Here is a 16134-nt window from a genome sequence, read left to right on the forward strand (position 1 = left end):
GGGATGTAAGTATGTCTCATTATCCACCTCAAAAGGGATCACCCTCAAGTGTTATCTATGTGCACTTGCCCGTAGTGCTGGGTTATATAGCTGCTCAGCAGTGGATCAATAAATCCAAATGGTGATGAGACACCCATATGTGACAACAGATGTATAGGTATAGTGGATTCTGTATGTCCTTATCCACATACATACTAAGCCAGCCCAACTTAGAAGCACATAAAACACAGATACCTAATCAATGAAACAACTCCTAATGTGAGGGCATATGTGTATGACCATATTTTACTTGATGTTCTGCCTTTTGAGCTTGATTTTCAAAAGGTGTCATAGAAATGATTATGGCTTAAGGGACTTCCGAGAATGTCAGACGCGAACAGAGGCCACACACCCAAAAGAGGCACTCATTTCTGTGCTGAATCTCAACGTCTTAGAGAGAAAACCTGTAGCTTCAACAATCATTGGCACTGGAAGTTATCGGATCACAAGTATTGATGGACCAATTTGCCACCCAATAGTCTATAAACCAACATAAATAAAAAATAAATCAGCAAAAAGAGAATAGCTTTCCGTACACATATCCTCTACTGTGTTTGGAGAACAAAAGCATCAGCACCACTGAGTTCTGGGCTGGACATCTTTCAGCTCTCCACTGCCTTCAAGAATCCATACGCAGCTATAACGAACTGCCTCTAGCTGGCTTAGTCTTTTGTATTAGCTCATTAATGAGTCTGGATTCCTTCCCCATTTTCCATGGTATCCCAGGCAGGGACAAAGACTCAGGCAGCAGGGGGCAGCTTTCCTTTTGCCTGACAACAAGTGGTCACTAGTCTCTGTCTGTAGTTAACAAATTCCATAGTTCTTTGAAGGTAGAGTCCACGGAATGGGTCTGGCCTGCCCTAAGCTCAGCAATGCAAAACAGAGCTTCTCTGCAATTCAAAATAGAGCTCTGGGAATCTGGGCCTTAAGCAGTTTTCCCGGCATCTCTGACATCACCCCAACAGCTGAGAGTGATGGTCTCTTAAGAAGGCTCAGTAGCCCCAAGCCTTGTGAATTCTTTCTGTTCTCCTGGCATGTGAACTGCACACACACTCACAAATATATTATATGTTTTCCCAGATCATTCTAATACCTCCCTGGAAGACATCTGCCAATAAGGATCCCATGGCAGCCGCATTTTAAATATAGGAACCTCTCAACATCTTCCACCAAGGAACAAAATGCAAAAGGAATGCAGATTGACTTGCCATGAACTTTATAGCTCTAAAGTCTTTCTACTTGATACTGCCGTTCCATGAAAGGGCCTGGCGGGCTCAAGATCAAAATGAGACTTGTGGATCATGTGCTAAGATCCCTAAGATGCGCTCCAAGGGCAGCTTGCCTATTTATAGAGTGTCTAATTTAGGGCAGAGTTCAAACTTGGGGAAAATCTAAAGAACTTGACTTACACACACACACACACACACACACACACACACACACACACACCCCACATCACATATATTTAATTTATCATCCTCATTTTCTATTCAAGTACTTTGAGCCAAACTAAATTTTCAACAGTTAAAAAAATCTGTTGAAGTTTGGCTAGATACATTTTTCCAAGAATCTTTAGAATTCAGATTATTGTGTTTAGAATTTTAAGACCACGGAAACATTCCAAAGTAGAAAAGACGTAGGCCTCCAATCGTGCACAAAGACTCAAACCGCTTAGTGGGGATTCTTCACTTTCCCTTCTGCTAACACTTCACACTATAATCAGGGCAAAGGAAAGAATAGCTATAATTTATGGTGTCTATGACATGCGTACATTGTATCTCCTCTTTATACATTAAGCATTCAGGACAGATGATAGTATACCCATTTCCCAGGTATTAGGCAACTCAAACAGTGCAAAGTTAGGTAATTTCTCTAAGGACATATCTGGTAATTGAACACAGAACTCTTTGGCTCCAACGCCTTTGTTCTTTACTCCAAATCAAATACACCACTGCTGTATTCTCAATTTTCCTACAGCAATTCTAATCCTGTACCAATTAGGTTACAATGATGACAGGTACTGCTTTAATAAATACTCAGGTAGAACAATGAGCCTAGGCACCAAATAGTCCTTTTAAACCTTTACATAGAGTGTAAAGAATTTCCTAGTCACCCTCATGTCTGTCTTTCTCCCATTCCAATATACCTGTGCACATATATACTTCTTCACTTCCAATGTTGACCATACTACCTAAAGTACTGTTAAGTGATTGCTCCTTGTTGCTGTTTCCATCATCACCAAAACAATTATGCTTGCAAAGTCAGCTTTCCCAATCACTTGCACATGTGTGTTTGTGAATCTACAAGTATATTTATCCATGTAACATTTCAACTCTCTAGTTTCCCCATCATTCAGCCTGTTGAGATATATTTGGATCTAATGACAATATCTATATACTAGTTAATCCTACCTTCCTACATGCTATGACTGAAGCAACTTGGCTTCTCCGTCTTAGGTTATTTGTTAAAAAAAAAAAAAGTCAAAGTTAAGTTCAAAGCAAAGCAGCAAAGGCTTCTCTCCAGGCTGATATCAGTTTGTTAAGAAAATATTCTTTAGGTCTAATAATTAATTAGCTACACGTCCACTAAAGCAGGTTGTCTCCTTGCCAACATTTCTTGTCACTTGTTTGAAAAGAAATTATAGTTATCTCTGTTAAAAAAAAAAAAAACCATGTCGATTGTGTCTATGGCAGATCTGCAGACCAGCAGCACACGTTCAATCACACGGCTGTAAGAGGAAATGCCTCAATTTGCTCCAAGAGAGCTCACAACGGCTTCTCATCCACAATTATTACGGAGCACTCATGCTATCCAAGAAACGAACGCAGAACGTCGTCTAGATGCGCTGTTAGCTCTCTAGTTGGTGATTTCCACAGTCTAATTTCTGCCTCTTAAAGTAGAGGGTACAACATTGTACTGGATTCCAGACCTATGGCTCCTCCTCTATCTGTTGTGCTAGTTCAAAGTTTATTGACAGTACCAGAAAGACAATAATTCTTAGAGTCCTCAGTGCCCCGGGATGTAACTGACCTGAACTGAGGCCTCTTTTTTATGACATACCAGGAATGTAAGTATTTTAGCTTTTCAATTTTTTTTCTTCTTGTCACAGGCTCACCCATGCTTACACAATGTTTGGGGAAAATAAGAATTGAAAAAGAGAGGTTATGAGAAAGTGTCTAGGTCAACGTATTAAAAAGAAAAGGGGATCACATTTTCAAACTCTGAAGAATTTACCAAGTGAAATCCAGTGAATTAAACAACGATGTAATTTTCCTTTTGGATAGTAGATGAGAGTCTGGTTGAGAAACTCCGCTTTCCAGTGGCTATGCAAAATCACCGTGGTTGCTGCCTAAGAAGATCCTATAATTAGAGATACAGGGCTGACTTTATTACCACTTTACCTCTGCTAAATACCAACAATGAGCCCATATGGAATGTGGTTCCATTACTGGTCATGTGTCAAATATCTTTAAAATTGAAGGTTCAGACTCAAAGAACCATGGGAAAGACCCGGTCTCAAAAAGAAAAACAAAACAAAACAAAACAAGTAACTGTGGGCATGTTGGACTGTCACCAGATATCTTGTTAGGATAGTTAACATGGGGCTGTCTCCAGGGTCGAGACTGTGTGCTCTCTATGGAAAAGATAGTCTTAAGACAAGAGGGCTCAGTACTCTTTTTCCATTGGATTTTGTCTGAATTCTAATGACATGAGCAAGGAAATTTTAGAAGTGTTGGCCATCAGAGTCAAAGAAGACTCCTAAGCTCATAGCACCAAAACATGGACGTGCAGCTGTCATTGCCACTCACATTCTCTTATCTGGTCTCGATTTTTACCAGCAGTTAAGTTTAGGAGGTTGCCGAAAAGGATTGGTACACATTCAGTGACTTCCTTGTGTATGGCAAATATTCAGTATATTCAGGTTGTGAGCAGCCTGAGATTTTTATTGCTCTATTCAGAAGACCCAGTATCTAAGAAGACCTCTAAAACTAGCCTTTCTGTGGTTGAAATAACGCCAAGAGGCCCTCATGCTGACTATGTACCGGAATCTGAGTGCACTGGCCTAAAATAACTGAGGTGTTTGACATTTAAACACACTGACTAATAGGATGTTACGTGTGTCATTCTAGGAGGAGGAAGCCCTTGAATTGTTAAAGCACCCAGGGAGAGAGGAGTTGAGAGTCAAGGCATGAGAGTGTCAAGAGGACTGATTCTCGATGTGGCCCTGAGTCACCCTCTGGGAGAAAGCACAGGGCCTGAGTCATGAGTCCTGTAGGCTCTGCCTGCTTTTGGTTCATTGATCGCCGCAGAGACGCCTCCACTCAGTGTGGAGTTTAATTATTCCATGAGTTTAATGAGTGAAGGTGATGGGCAATGAGGTGAACTTACTATGAATAACCCCAGTTAATGTCCATAAGATATAAATAATTAGCAAGTTCATGCCGTGTGCCATATTGCTTTTGGTTTCCAAGATGAACTGCTTAACTATGACCTCCTGCCATGATATACTGCACACACACACAAATCACTCTTGTTTATGTGCATCCATACTTGTATTGGGCAAGACTTTGGAGCAAACTATAGTATACACACAACAATAACAATAAATAAATTCTATAGAAAATCAAATACAGTAAAATATAGTAATGAAAAAAGTATCTCCCTCTATTGCTCAATCAATATTATCATGACAATAATACCAAGACTGTGCTGCACACCATTCCTGACTTACCTTCCACTTTTGAGTAATTTAATGTGCAAAGACTGAAATACATGACCAATTTATGGCATTTATTCTAAATATAGAAAATAGTTCCTTTTCAAGAAATTTAATCTAAAATATTTGAGAATTCTTCTTGGTGCAATGTTATTAAACTGTAAACAGTAATCAAGATATTAAAAACACATGCTCCCCCAAAGCCACCAGACATTGTAATTATATTTCAAGCTATTAAGCAGAACGACAAAAGATTTTTTAATGATAAATGTGCTTTGGAATGTATCAGCTAATTCCTCTTCCCTTGTGAAATAAAGTTTAGCTCCAGAGAGTCTAGGACCTGATCTTTCAAGCCTAATTTACACTGTCCTTTTGTGACTGAGAAGTCATCTCATTGGCTTTGCAAATCTCTCCCCCCCCCCCCCCCGCCCTGCTCTGTATGGAGATGGAAGCTACTATAGTTCTGGCATACTGTTCCCAAGTAAGATGGTGCCCTAGACATTGGGACAGAGCTCCATTTGGGAAAGGTCTTTTATTTAAATTTGATATTCAAACACTCTTTTCTTTAAAAGCCGGAAATGAGTACCGCTAGCCTTTCTAGAAGCTACTGGTTCTCACGAGAAGACCATGAAAAAGTTACTTGGTGTGTTTCTATCATGACTAAGCTCCAGCTCAAAGATCTGACAAACTGCATGCTAAGGAATGGACCATGTATCGTCTTTGCTACTCAACAACTTTACAGATTCACTTATTAAAATGATACCATTTTATCTGGAAAACAGGTGTCTTCATTGTTACAGAGTCTGTCAAGCATCTTAAAAATAGTTTGCCAGAGATGGCAGTAGAGATATTTCACTATGTACTGTGAATTTTTACATTTTTCTTTGGGCATTTAACCTTGTCTATGAATTTGAGATAGCTCATTGAAAATTAACTCAAACACGTGGTACAAAGCACCTTTATTTGTACATCGTAAATTTGGTAGGCAGTTTCCTAATTATTATCCCAATTAGAATTCTGCAAAACATTCTTAGTTTTTCTTTGTTGGAGACTTGAAAGCCTTCAACTATAGAAATGACTATATTTGGATCTTGGAAACCGTTACATCACAAATTAAGGTGCTTCTGATATTTTTTATTCCTATATATACATGAATCCTAACAATACCTTCTTGTTCTCTTTCTCTTCATAAGAGAAATGGAAGGAAAACGCAGAGAATGAAACCAGTAGCCTTGGAGTTTGGCTCTCATTACATTACAATTTCTTCTTCTGGAAAATTTGAGTAACACTACCCATCATGCTTTCCTCCTAGAGCCAATGTCATCAGTTTATCTAATGTTCATGGGAGAGCGTCTACAAACTGACTCGTGCTGTGCAAATGTATGGCTGAATTATCATTTAGATAGAGTTTCATGGTTAGCATGATCGAAAGACAAGTCAAATATCTGGCCACGGGGAATGGATACATAGTAGGAGTGATAAATGCCAAAATGGTTTTTTGCCATTTAATGTTTTATAGCTGGATGAAAAGAAGGAAGAACAGACAACTGGCTAGGGGGAAGGGCAAGTTGAAGTTCCTTCTGCCTGGGTTGGAAGGCTGGTGGGAAGGGGACAACCTCTGCCAAGATGAGAGGTTATGAAGTGGAAAGGGGTGACCTGGGAACAGGGTGTTTTAAAAAAGAGTACAGGGCAGAGAATCAAGTCACAAGACTTGTTCACAAGAGGGTGTTGGGTTAAAGCCTGACCTTGAGTCACAAATCACAGAATCACATGGGTGGATGGAATCTTAAGAGACCATCTCGTCCACTCCCCCACCATTCAGCAGGACAGTTCAGCCATCCTAAACAGATGAGACTTTATCCTACTTTGAATGAGAAATTCTTGACACCAAATGGGCAGGTATTGACTGCTCTGGCCTCAACTCTTTACAACAGGCAGGAAAACAATTTCTGGAATTTTTCTTGAACCTTTACTGAAATGGGGAACATGATAAATGATTAGTTTTTCCTTGGGAACAATAATGTCTATGGTAGCTTCGGAATAGCAAAATTAGCTCTAACTAGTAAATATACTTAAACTTCGAAAATGCTACCAACAAAACTAAGTTAGAGGCTAAGTGACCCACAGCATCATCTGGTTAGGTAGGTTTTATGACCATTCTTTGGTACTGGTGGAGGAGACTTCTCTGCACATAGGAGCAGATGGACACAAACAGAAACAAAAAAGTTGATTTTTTTATTTTTTTAAAAAAGCAATATGGTCTAGTAAATTCCAGAACCAACACTGAGAACCAGGAAGGGTTCAGTTTCTCTCCTAACACGAAACAGGAAATCCTCACACAAATTAGAAACTGAAAAAGGAATAAAAAGGTCCTCATTCTCCATTGTGGGAATGTTACGTATGAACTGTGGCTTAGAAGGAGGGAATATATTACACACCTGCATGGCTTCCCAGGAAATGGGCCTGGGACTGACCCTGGACCCATCCCCTCAAGGTTACACTGTGGGACTGTCAATGTAGAAATAATGTTATTTTATTCCCCTAGTGAGTATAGTATTTCAGTGCTATCAACAGAAACCTAAAAGAAGGCAGCTGAGAATTTCTGCGGGAGAAAGTTGAGTTATTTGGGGGATATGCTCATAAACGGTCTAGTTCCACAGGGCAGACACACAAGCACAGATAGGAAGATATGTCTGTATTTATAGACACGTATTATAGAAAATAACATTACCTGGATTCGCCACTCACATGTGAACCTAGGCAAGTTAACTTGAGTCTACCTCCGCACTGCCAAAAGTTTAGGCCAATTTAGTCAGGCATTCAGTGAATCCAGATGTTTGGCAGTATATAAGAAACAACATCTGGATAATTGATTGAATTTTCAACTATACTCACTAGATGTTTTGGCAGCAGGCCTGCATAGCCTCTAATGGCTCCCTGCCTCAATTTCTCTAGCAATAAAAAGGGATAAACATTTATTACTTGGTGAGGATGATGAAATGTTTAAGGACAGTAAATTCTTGAAAAGAATGGTTCTCTGAGAGTGTATCTTACGTGGTTCCAGGTTGGAGTCTCCCCTAAACAACTAGTCTGGAGAATGTGCTTTGACTGAAATAAGGTTCTGTGCTGCAGAAATCAAACACACTATTAGGATTAGCATCATAATCAAAACTTTGTCCTTTGTCATTTACCCAAAGACTCTCACTTACACATCAAACAATGGCTAAAAGGTGAGTTTTATCTGTTTGAAAAGATGTGTTTTGTGCATGTAAAGCAACGCAGGTGGGAATGAGAGAAAGTCACTGTGGGTGTCTGGAGCCGGACCAACGCTAACAGGTTAAACTGGTCTGCCAATGACAATCAATTACCAGACCACGCTAACAGGTAAAACTGGTCTGCCAATGACAATCGATTGCTCAATGCATTAGTATTGAAGCTGAAGATGTTCACACACTAATTTATGAGTAGAGGGGGAAGAAAGGAATGCTGATGGTGAATTTGCTCTTTCTGCTCACCTCTACCTCCCTCCGGATTAGTCTGTGCTTTTCTGACCGAAAGTTAAACGAAAGGAAAAAAAAATAGAAGAGAGACAACAAGAGAAGGAACAAAGGAATCTGCCCTCCCATAAAACTCCGTGGCCAGAGTGCTGAAGCTCCCTTTCAAAGTTAAGTCCCGCCTGTGGGGAAAAGCCTGAGCAGCATCTCCATAATTACCATTTAATAAGGGCCTGGCATACACATACAATTATATATGTGCATATGTGCATGTGTATTTATGTGTGTTATAGTATGTACACACATCCACTTTAGATAGCTATGGAGTACTACTGATGGGAGAATGAAAGCACTGATTTGCCTAAGGCTATGCATTACAAAATTATATATGCACATATAACTGTATAATATATTATATATAAAACAATGCATTATATATAGTTGTGTATAATTTTGCATGAGTGTGTTATTTTATATATATATATATATATATGTATATGTATATGTATTACATTGCTCTACATATAGGGTAAGATCCACAACTAACTTTAGACCCATGTGCATGTAAGTCCATATTCTTTAACTGTCCTGTAAATACCGCTGGTGACTGCTACATCTCCTTGAAGCCTGTATCTCTTCAACTTTTTCCCTTTGCAGGCAGATTCTGTCCACAGGTCTTTGGTCTACTTCTCTTTATTTATTCCAACCTTACTCAGGGTCTATGGAAGCAGATCTTAACATTAGTTCCTCCCAGGACTCCTCTCCCTAGCCTAGCTCACCCCATGTCTCTACCATGTCACCCCAAACTAATGAGCAGCATCTCTCTGGGCTCTTCAGCACACTTTATCTTTCTGGAGATATTTCTACTTGGGCTCCCTCCCCAGGAAGGCTGTAAAAAACCAGAGTAGTAACCTTTCTTTCCATCTCAGAAGTCTCTAGGTCCCGGGATAACACATGAGGTATTCTTTAAAGTCCACTGAGTAGAGGCACAGTGATGGGCCCTAAAATTCTGCTCTTTTAATGCAGGAATCTAATGATTGAGTATTCTCACCCAGACACTGTGAGTTGGGATCAGTATAAATAGTCCGAAAATCAATAGCACCCCTGCTCCTAGGTGAAGTAGCCTGCACTGTCTTTGCCACGGTGCCCTCTGAGACACATTTATAAGCAATCACACTGCTCTGGCCATGTGCTCGGCAGCAGTAACAAGCATTTATTAAGTGCTCACTGAGCTCAAACACTTTAGGAGGCTCTAGAGGAGTTCCACCCGAGTGTGCTGTCAGGACTTTCACGATGCAATCCAAGGGACATGCGCTACCGTTAGAAAGCCCTTGCAAACAGTTTTTATTTTCCAGAATGTTAAAACTTCACTAACTTTAACACCAAAAATACAATCGGGCCAGTGTCTTCACGCAGAAACGTCTGTCCTTGCCTAAACATTTCAGTTAGATTAAATTTTTCCCAAGCAACAAATTGTAGCCAAGTGCCTGGGCCCTCCCATTCATGAAGCATGGCATGGCATAGGAACACTGTCACTGTGGCATATGGTGGCCTTTCTGGTGGCTTTTTGGAAAAAAAAAATGCGGCCACAAAGCAATCACAAGCAGATGGTATAACTAACTTCTATGTGTGTCTTGTTGCTAAACTCCTCACAAGAGGAGAAAAAAAAACTATGTGTACAGGTCAAGAAAATGAGAGGAGCGAGTCAGAATTTGGCAAAGGAGCCGAGACACAGGGCCTCTCAGATCTTGCTGGTGGCAGTGCACACTGACACGCACTCTCGCTGGGGAGCGATTTGGAGCTAGCCATTGAAGTACCCTCATCTCTTAACCCAACAGCACAGTCTTTTCGAAAGGAATCTGTGACCAAGAGATAGCTCAATGGATAAAGAGACGGCCCGATGATGGAATGAAAGTGTAATCAAGGAGCATGTCTATCAGTCATGACGACTGGACAACAGACTCCTACAGAGCCACAGCCAACGACGAATAGGACCAGGAGAATCTGCTGTCAGTAATCATTTAAGGAATTATTTTACAAATCCAGGCCTAGAGGCCATAGCACTACGATTTCTCTCATACTGCCATGTCATAATAATTTAAAAATGGAATGAAAGATGAGGACCAGAGGAAAATCATTGAAGAAAACGAATAATCACTGCTTATCCAAACAGCCTGGCCTTTGTTTCAGCAGGGCAAAGCATCTCCCTCCTGTTGATTTCTGCTGCGTTTCCACTTCTGTTGGACATACCACATACCTGGTTAATGTGCTTCAGTTTGTCAATGATCTGGCTAACCACCGGCTCAGGCCCCTTCAGTTTCAGCTCATGGAGGTTAAACTGATTCTTCATCCCATTCCTTGCCGCCTTCTGGCTGTATCTGCAGAGGGGAAGGGAAAGAGAACGCTCGTCAAAGAAAATCCCACTCAAAGAGAGCACTGACTTCACTGGGTACCAACAGTATAGCTGACACAAATTCTCTCTAGCCTTTTAGAACATGAGTTGACAGAATAGGAGGAACTGTGCTAGGGGAGGCTCAGGGTCATGGTCAGTGAAAAACACCATAAAGGCCTAATTCTGAATGTGCTTCCCACTCACTTGAAGGAGAAAGACCCTCCCATGTTCTCTACCTCTGCCTTCACCTCAGACCCCTCCTCTCACAATTTCCTGTGGGCCTCAGAGGAGCTGGGTTTCTGTTCAGGGAGCTTTCTCAACCAGATGCAGCATACATTATGCCTGGCAGCTTGCCTCCAAGTTCTCCCCCAGAAGAGAAGGCAATAGGTCAGGGGAAAAGCCTGTTGACATGCTCCAGCGTGGGAAGTCACAGGCTTCAATTTTGCGCTAGAGTATTAAGGTCTCTATGGAAATCGTCAGCAGAGCAAGCAAAGATTGGTAATCCAAGACCACTCATTCGGCCGCTCATCCCCAATGCCAGGTGCTTCCAACTTCAACCAGGACAGCGAGTCCCACCGGAGACAGACATTTTGCTGTGCCCAATGGTTCCAGATCTCTACACATTGTCGTTATTTATTTTTGCATTAGAATAAAAAGAATCGGAAGTCAAAGCTAAGAAACAGAGTCCACTGCAATTGTTTTCCTTCATCTGCAAAAACCAGAACACTGCTACAAAGGAAGAAAAAAAAGGTCAAGCCCTTTCCACTTTCTCCTGGAGACTTGTAGGCCTTTTGGCCACTCGTAAGCAACTTTCTCCCAAACGCAATTGAGTAAGGCGGTTAAGGGTAAAGCCATACTTACAGAAGATTTCTTTTGAATTCTCTGTATGCCCGTGTGTAGGTATGTGTGTGTGTGCTTGCAGGTTAGCCAGCTCCAGTGCCAACAGAGGGCACTAGATTCCCAAGAACTGCAGTTACAGGTGGTTGTGAGACATAGCCTGTAGTTCCTGGGAACTGAATTCTGGTCCTCTACAAGAACAGCACATGCTCTTAACTGCTGAGCCATCTCTCCAGTCCCTAAATTTATATTTTGAAATGACATTTTTAATTACAAAATAATCACAGTTATTGTAACAATTCAAACAGTACAGACAAAAAAAATAAAGATTCCCCATAACTTGTCTTTCTAAAGAGAATCATGATAAACATACATGGAGACATTTCAAATGCATCCATTAAGACATAATTTTAACCCAAATTAGAATCCTCCTGTTATTCATCCCGATTTGCATCATTTTTGTCCTAATATCTATATCTTGAACATATTCCATTTCAGAACATACTAAACTGCTTTGTTATTCTTGCTCAGTATGACTGTATGCGTCATAATTTATTTGTCCAATCCGTTACTTATAAACAACTGAAATGCTTGTAAAAGCTTTGGTTACATAAATAATGCTTCAAGGAACAGTCCTGTGTGCTGATTTAGTGTTATTATACTTCTGTGGAGCACTTGACAGTACTGAGTTTATTCTTGCCCAGTAGAGAACGTGTGCGTGGGTGCACATGTGTGCGTGAGTGTGTGCATGCATGTGTGCGCATGTGTATGCATGTGCATATGTTCATGTGTATCGTAAACATATACTCTGCTCCTAGAAGCTTTGCAGCTGAAAGAAAAAGGCAACCACTGACTGGCCAGATCACCAAGCTATCACATGCCAACTGCCTTTGTGGACTCTTTATCAAACAGGAATAAGCTCAGTACCAGTACTAGCCACCTTATGTTCACGGGTGCTGTGAAAATGGAGTCACTCCCTGATACCAATTCTAACTGCTTACACACAGATGAAGATGTGGGACTAATTAAAACATGGACTTCGGGCATGCATTATTTTTATTTTTAAGATTTATTTATTTCTTATGTATACCATGTTCTGTCTGCATGTATCCCTGCAGGCCAGAAGAAGGCACCAGATTTCCTTACGGATGGTTGTGAGCCACCATGTGGTTGCTGGAATTGAACTCAGGACCTTTGAAAGAGCAGCCAGTGCTCTTAACCACTGAGCCATCTCTCCAGCCTGGGCTCTAGTAGATTAAGCATGGTTTCTGGTCTCAGAGGTGTAGAGAAGGGCTGGCTAGTGGCTTAGACATCAAATGTGTCTCATTTATGTCACAAAGCACCAGCTAAAAGTACTCACCCAATTAACGCTGACTGTTGCAAAATACTATGTTCTTATATTATCTCTTAGGTATGTTCCTCTGACTCCCACCTTTTCCTGCTTCTTATCTCTCTATCCTTTTCTTTTTCCTTAGCCACACAGAGCACTGAACCGGATTTTAAAAGCAACGATTGTTGTAATGGAATATGATGCAGGCACCGAAAGACCCTAGTAGCTCTGTAAGCGCTGAGAGAGAACCAAAGCCAAGATACATTAAGACAGATACAAACCCCACAAGTTAAGAATGTCCAGTGTGGCTCTACTTGTGATAAAAATGGGTTTGTATAGACATTATCATAGTCCTTTGCCCACTTGTCTCCCGCGCTACCTTCTATAGAATCAGTGGCTGGGAAGCAGCTACAGCCTGCAAACACGAAGCGAAAAACTACAGAAACAATTCATGAGTTTGAATTGTCTGTTGTTCTAAATAGTGTGATAAAATCTGTGCCATCCCACTCCACCACGTCTAGGATGTAAATTATCTTTGCTCAGAATGTCTACATTGTATATGCTATCTGCATGCTAGTGACTTCTAAGTTGCCTAAACTATCAGATTACTTATGAGTGAGGGAAGAGTTCAAATAACTTTTATTATAGTATACAGCTATAATTGTTTTATTATGCTATCATTAATGTCTTACCATGTCTAATTTCTAAATTAAACTTTATAATAGTTGTCTATGTTCGGGAAACAACAGAACAGGCATCCTTTGGTATGAAAAAGTGATTAGTTCTAGAATCCACCTTTTTAAAATTTCACACAGCATATGTATATGACCTATACAATCCTCTCATGTAGTTTAAATCATCTCAACATTATTTATAATACTTATTGCAATGCAAGCAACTCTTGTGTTATTTTGGATATCATTACAAGAAAAATATCTGTATATATTCAGCACGGTGTAGCCCCCCCCCATATTTATTTCTCCTCCCTAGGGTCTCACTGTAGAGTCTTGGTTGGCCTGGAACACACTATGTAGACCAAGCTGGCCTTGAACTCACAGAGATCCACCCGCCTTTGCCTCCAGAATGCTGGGATTAAGGTGTATGCCACCATGGCCGGCTCCCCCACTGCTTTTTTTCTTTTCAGTGCTGGGCCTCACACATACTAGGCAAGTATTCCACCATTGACCAGCACTTCCTTTATTTCCCTTGTCCCATCCAAGGCCAAATTCAGGATGCATGTGTTCTGCCACAGACCTACATCCCCAGCCTTTTCCTACTTGTGTTTCCGAATTGTGTTGGGTTGACTCCTTGGGCATAGAGGGGTGACTACGTATGTAGGGTTCAGTACTATCATTTGTTTTAGGTAGCAACTTGGGGTCTTGGAATACAGCTCCCCCAAAGGAGAACACTCTTGTACTCTGCACATTCTATAATACCTTCAAATATGTACGGAAAATGAGAAAATGGTGAGAACAAGGAGATGCTGGGCAAAACTTGCTCATGTGGTATTTCCTCAGTCCCCTACTGGGAGCTTTCTGAACCTTTGTAACTATTTGAATTTTTTTAAAATGAAGTTGTAAATTATAGTTAATTTCAAATTGTTCAGCATTTAAAAGGCAGAACTGAAAAACTTATAATATATTCACCATGTACATTGTGATGTTTGGGATCCATGTATACATTGTGAAATGACCGCCACAAGCCAGCTGCTTAATCTAGGCTTGATTTCACATCATTGTCTCTTTTATAGTGATAACTTAAAAGAGCAGATTTACTATGTTTACTTAAGTGCATGTGCCTTCCCGCCTCTGTCCCCTTTGCTACAAACGGACACAGATGATGTGTTCTCAAGGTATTTCACGTGACATGTGTGCTCTGAGTGTCAAGCCCGAAGGGAATCAGTTCGGGGTGTCTCGGGAGTTTCCAGTTAATGCATTCATTCAGCATTTCACTTGCACGGGTTCCCTTGGTGCCGCTGATGCATGCAGTTCATGACAGTCTTTGAATGAGGCTGAGCCATCATAGCTCCAATTCACTGCCCAGGGACGGCAGGGAGAGGAGCGCTCATTAGCCTCGGGAGATTTTAACGGTGGGTTATCTGGGTGGTGATACTCAACTGTGACTTGATTAACGGTCCTCCTCTTTGCACAAATGCCTCTTGCCAAAGTTTTAACATGCCTCCGGCAATAAAGGAACAGAAATTGCCCACCTCCAAAATTGAATGCTTTCCCCCCCGACCTTTTGGACTAAATATATTTAGCGTGCTGTTAGAGGCGTTCCTTTAAGCACTGCGTGGAGTATCTTCTTCCCCCATCCTGTTTAAATCTATTCAGCACAAAAATGACTGCCGTGGATACTAAGAAAACCCTATTTGTGCAGTGAAAAGAAGAACATGTTTCTCTCTTTCAGGCAGATTGGTTAAGGCCTGGAGCGGGGAGGGAGGAGGAAACCTGTGTAAAAGCCTTACAGAGAAAAGGAACCTAATTAAAACAGGCCATCTGGGCATGCTTGTCCTGGGACAGTTGAAGCAAAGAGAGCACTTGTAAAAGAGGAATAGAGTCAAACAAGCGTAAAATGGGCGAGCTTTTCTTCCTAAATCTGCACTGGCTGAGGCAGCTACCGAGGAGTGGAAAGCAATCAGGAGATGCAAATGGAGAAAGCTGGAGATGGCAGCGCCTTCACAGATCAGCGGGTCCAGCCCCCTCGCCTAGGACACGAAGAAACAGACTCAGCAAGGGACTTTTCTAACAGCCCACACGACAAGTTTCATACTCAGAAGAAACCTCTTTTTCTTTAAAGGTTCCTCAAACGTGCCCTGTGCTTTCCTAACACCACTGGTTCTGATTTAGGGCAGGGGAGTGGCTAGAGATTTCACTTTCTCTCTTGCCCTAGGCATTGAAATGGTGGTAAGGGTTTGCAAGCAAGTCACAGGACTAACTCCCAGCTAAAAGGATTTGATTTCACAAATGTTTACATGCAATTGCTGGCTATTGCGGAGCAAAAGCAAGCTCTAGATCGTACGTGCTCAGAGCGACATCTTATGGACAGATTGTGGCATGACAATCAATGGTTTGCCATTCCTTCCTTGGAAATACTCGGGCCACAACAGGCACTGTGGGAAAATAGGATAATTTGAAGAGAATAAATAACTTCGAAAACAAAATAGAACACAGACTAGAAAAAACATCTTATTAAGAGACTGTCAGGTACAACTGTTTTATGTCAGAGATGCCATCTTAATCTGCATGAATACACAGAAAAATACAAGTAAAGATGAAACTCACTGATTTTTAAATGTGTTTAAGAGAGAATTTTCTTACTTATT

The 16134-nt window shown here is 41.0% G+C and overlaps 1 protein-coding gene across 1 annotated transcript in view; it reads right to left on the reverse strand.

The window, feature by feature from the left end:
* Positions 1-16134, reverse strand: part of Gpc3 (glypican 3) — a 368381-nt gene that overhangs the window by 81848 nt on the left and 270399 nt on the right. Inside the window, exon 6 of the mRNA XM_038317072.1 lies at positions 10508-10628. Coding sequence (XP_038173000.1) covers positions 10508-10628 — 121 coding nt within the window. The remainder of the gene's footprint in view (positions 1-10507; positions 10629-16134) is intronic.

The sequence above is a fragment of the Arvicola amphibius genome, chromosome X (genome assembly GCF_903992535.2).
Source record: "Arvicola amphibius chromosome X, mArvAmp1.2, whole genome shotgun sequence".
Classification (NCBI taxonomy): domain Eukaryota; kingdom Metazoa; phylum Chordata; class Mammalia; order Rodentia; family Cricetidae; genus Arvicola; species Arvicola amphibius.